The sequence below is a fragment of the Squalius cephalus genome, assembly GCF_949319135.1.
Source record: "Squalius cephalus genome assembly, chromosome: 23".
In the NCBI taxonomy this organism is placed as follows: Eukaryota; Metazoa; Chordata; class Actinopteri; order Cypriniformes; family Leuciscidae; genus Squalius; species Squalius cephalus.
The window spans coordinates 19,412,907-19,417,151 of record NC_137144.1 but is presented as its reverse complement, the minus strand read 5'-3'; the positions used below and the strand labels follow the sequence as shown (position 1 = coordinate 19,417,151).

The 4,245-nt window shown below is 36.6% G+C and overlaps 1 protein-coding gene across 1 annotated transcript; it reads left to right on the top strand.

The window, feature by feature from the left end:
• The first annotated feature begins 69 nt into the window (after positions 1 to 69).
• Positions 70 to 4,245, top strand: guca1g (guanylate cyclase activator 1g). The gene is made up of 4 exons (XM_079859105.1): positions 70 to 2,151; positions 2,333 to 2,482; positions 2,560 to 2,650; positions 3,842 to 4,245. The coding sequence occupies exons 1-4, from the start codon at positions 1,954 to 1,956 to the stop codon at positions 3,961 to 3,963; spliced, it is 561 nt and encodes a 186-aa protein (XP_079715231.1). The 5' UTR covers positions 70 to 1,953; the 3' UTR covers positions 3,964 to 4,245.

The window sequence follows — 4,245 nt, the reverse complement described above, 5'->3', positions numbered from 1 at the left end:
GACGTTGGGGATGTTTACGGAATTTGGGGGTGCAGTTCAGCTGTTGGTCGACAGGGGGCAGCAGCGCGTTGATTACTCACTGACTGAAGAGCTGCGGTTACTATGCTGTTTTGACTGAATATACCACAGTAAGTGATTGATTAGGGACTAAAACAAAATTTTTATGTCTGATTTTACTCTCATAGTTAAACCACAAGTGAACGATATAGCCTATGTGTGCCATATTTGACTTTTTTGGGGCCTTTTTCTGTTTGAATGATTACAAAACTGCAAAAACAGAGTAAACAGTGTTTAACTTTAACAGTGTTTAACTCGTTTTTATAGATTAAGGCTTCCTTTTTGCGGTTTTGTCAAATTTATCCAGGCTATAACCACCATACAGTATATGCTATAGTATAGCACATTTGTTCAGACCCAAATTATTATTTTTTTTCCATGCCGCATATTAGCAACACTTCTTTATTTATGTTAGCCTAGCGTTACATAAAAATGTTAAGGACGTGTGGGATTGTGGTGATTCAAAGCGGAGGATTACGCTGCCAGTAATGACAGTTGAGAAAAGGTGAGAAACCTTCCACTCTCAGTCATGACAAACATTTCTTACATGCTGCTCAATAATATATCACCTCATCAAAAAGAAGATGAGAGGTGATATGGGGCTGGATTTGGGTTTTATTGACCAGAGGTGAAATTGATGTGATTCTCCATCTAGGCCAAAGGTCACCGGGCAAGGAAGCGTTGCTAAACAGTGTTCATAAATATTGTGGAAAGAGGGCATAAATGGACCTGTTTAGCAAAAACTAAATTATAATGTTACTCTTACCATAGCGTATGATAATATAATACCAGTATTTAAAAAAAAAAAAATCTTGCTTATTTCTAAATGCTGATTTAAACATAAAAATATATATTTTCAAGAGCAACAAATACTCCAAATATGTATTTATTTTAAATTCACTCTGACACATTTTTCTTTCCAAGTATGCATATTCTTTGTAGGTCATGCATTATTAATCCTAATAATTCATTCTTGACGTCAACAGGAAAGTCCTTTTCCAGTTTTAATGCAATTTTTTGCAAGGCAATGTAAAAAACACAAATGTCTTCCCTCTCGTCTGAACGCAGCTATGAACTGAGAAACTCAGCTTAACCTGTTAAAGGCTGTATTTATAGACCGCTGTAATTAAAAGGTCCTGTTAGGACAGTGGATTCAGAAAGTGGAAAGGTAAGAATGGTGAGAATGGTTCAGCCCTTTAAAACCCCCAGTGAAACCATATGTTTTACACAAAGGCAATCTAGAAGAGTGAGGTGATAGGTCAGGGTTTAACTTTATATTAGTCACGCAAGGCATTTTGTGACACTGGTGTAATTGAGTATAATGACCCTCCTATTTAATCAGCTATGACTTCATGAAAAATCAATCATTTAAGAGAATTGATTAATCATTTAGAAAGACTCCGACGAGAGGCTTGATTTATTTTTTACTTCTTTTGTGCTGCCAACTACACAGAAGTACATAAAAGTTTCAGTGCTGTGAATGGGTATAGATGGATGCAAGCCACAAAGGATGTAGAAACAAATAATGTAATGCAACAAGAATTAGAATTACTTGAGAAATCTAATATATCGAGTCAGTTCTAAATTCCTTACACTAATATATATATATATATATACTAGTTTAAGGAATTTAGAACTGACTCGATATATTAGATTTCTCATATATTAGATGGTGAACTTTCATCCTGAGGATTCTGCACGTCAGGTCAAAGAGCAAATGAGATTTACTCCTTCCAAAAATACCAGTAGCCTACGTTTATAGTAAGACAACACGTTTATAGTTGTAAGTGGATTATGTCAGTTTAGCCGTGAGGAGAATGCAGCGCGGCACTTTCGCTTCGGTTATCTTGGCTATTTTCAGATGATCAACATTTTGGACAAAGACTGGACTTCAGTATGGGTCAAATTCAAAGTGAAGAAGATGAAGAATTGGACCTATCAGATATCCAGCCTCTTTATACCAGATTCATGAGAGAGTGCCCAAGTGGAGCCCTGCATCTTCATGAGTTCCGCAAGATCTTCGGAGTTCAGAGCACATCGGAAGATGAGGCTTTGTACATGGAAACGCTCTTCAAATCATTTGACACAAACAAGGTAAGCGCAAGAGTTTAAAAGGTCAAGTATTTTTTACATAATTTAAAACTTTTAAAATGCAAGTGCACATTTACTTAAAAATTGAATAGTGATTGCAAAGCAGCAATTTCTATGCATAAGCTGTGATTATGTGCATATGTGATCAGCTCATCAGCCGAGAATCATTTGTGTCCATTTGCAGGATGATGTTATAGACTTTATGGAATTTGTAGCAGCTGTCCACCTGGTTCTGAGAGGAAACCTAGAGGACAGATTGAAATGGTCTTTTAAAGCCTATGACAGAGATGACAATGGAAAGTTGGACAAACAAGAGGTCAAACGTATTATAAAGGTGAGAGTGGTCTTGATTCTCACCATTGTCATCTTTGTATTTCCTTGCCTAAAAAGTGTCTCGCTTTTTCCTTCTAGATCATTTGTCAACTTAAGAAAAACAACATCAACATGACACTCAATGAAATTTGTGACAGGATATTCGAAATTTTGGATGTAAACAAAGATGGTAAGTGGATCTTTTCCTTCCTCAAATAAATATTTAAAGACCCCCTGTGGTTAAAATCAAGTTTTTAAATGTTGGTAATATGTCTATGGTGTTTTAATATGCTTTAAAGTAATAGTTCACACAAAAATAAAAATGTTGTCATCACTCTACCAGTCTTTTTTCCAGTCATCACCCTTAAGTTGTTCCAAACCTGTATTAGTTTTTTTCTTCTGTTGATGGACCCCATTGACTTCCATAGTAGGAAAATAAATGCTATGGAAGTCAATGGGGTCCATCAACTGTTTGTTTACCAACATTCTTCAAAATATCTTCTTTTAAGTTCAACAGAAGAAAGAAATTCATACAGATTTGGAACAACATGAGGGTGAATAAATGATGACAGAATTTTCATTTTTGGGTGAACTATCCCTTTAAGACAAACCATGTGCAAATTCATAAGTCAACAACATTGCTAGTAATTTCTCGTTAAAACTGCAGTGAACCAAAGAACGCAGTTTGAAACCGCCTGTTTCCTACTGTCCGTCACAAACATGTAACCAATCCCGTCAACTCATCACATTGAGTTAAATCATATTAATTACCGTTATATGTCCGACATTGGCTTTAATACATTGACATGTAGACGATCCTGTATAATTCGTACTTCCTCATATATGGCTGGATTAAACCAATATTTCTACTTGCCATTGTGTAGCGTTTACTACAGTTGATCCAGTGGATCAGGTTGTCTGAGTGAGTGGAGGCGGGGCTTATTTGCATATTATTGTGTCCATGTATAGTGTAGAGTTCCATAGAGTTCCATTCAAGCTATTTTAAGGAACAAAGAAATTATTTACTCAGGAAAAAACTTAAATATGTAATTTCAAGGGGACTTTATAGGCCGAAAATGAACTATCTTGTGCCTACATCATTTGAGTTGTGGAGGAAATGATATTTGTTGCTTGAGGAAAATGTCTGAAATCTCCTGTGATAATTCTATTTGGACACTGATGCAACTTGACAAATTAAACTCATGAGTGTGTGAAAATTATGTTTGCTTTCTAAAAATCCACAGGAGCACATAGATGAATAAACAGCCTTATATAATGTGTAGGCTTAGACTGTTGCTAAAATAAGCCTGTCAGTGGACAGGGAGAGAGGGAGCGGATGATGAAAGAATTAATTAAAAACAGTCTTCCTCTTCATCCACAGGTCAAATATCCCTATCAGAGTTCATGGAAGGGGCACAAAAAGATGCCTGGATTATGGACCTCCTAAAACTGGACACTAATGCACGTGTTTGGTTCAGGGAAAACTGGGGGAAAGATTCATGAGTTTTCAATCTAAGGTCAAGGCCCATGGGCCAAAACCTGCTTGCCCTTTTACAGTCTTTCAAATGTTGGGGTCTGCAAATGGGAGAGACCTGGTTTAGAGGTCAGAAAATATTTGCCTTCTGTCACGAGCGAATACGTGCCTCAACATACATTCATCACATTGATGTTCACCCAGTCTGCATGTGTAAAACCGGGTTCCGTCACATTTTCTTCTGAGTGTGGTGATGATGCTGGTATTCTTATGGAGGATGGATTTAATTACCCAAAAATTTGTTTAAGGAG

Excerpts from the sequence above, each read along its gene's own strand:
- guca1g (XM_079859105.1), top strand. The coding sequence starts at position 1,954 with ATGGGTCAAATTCAAAGTGAAGAAGATGAAGAATTGGACCTATCAGAT. Across the intron at positions 2,152-2,332 it reads AATCATTTGACACAAACAAG|GATGATGTTATAGACTTTAT; the intron begins GTAAGCGCAAGA and ends GTCCATTTGCAG. Across the intron at positions 2,651-3,841 it reads TTTGGATGTAAACAAAGATG|GTCAAATATCCCTATCAGAG; the intron begins GTAAGTGGATCT and ends CTTCATCCACAG.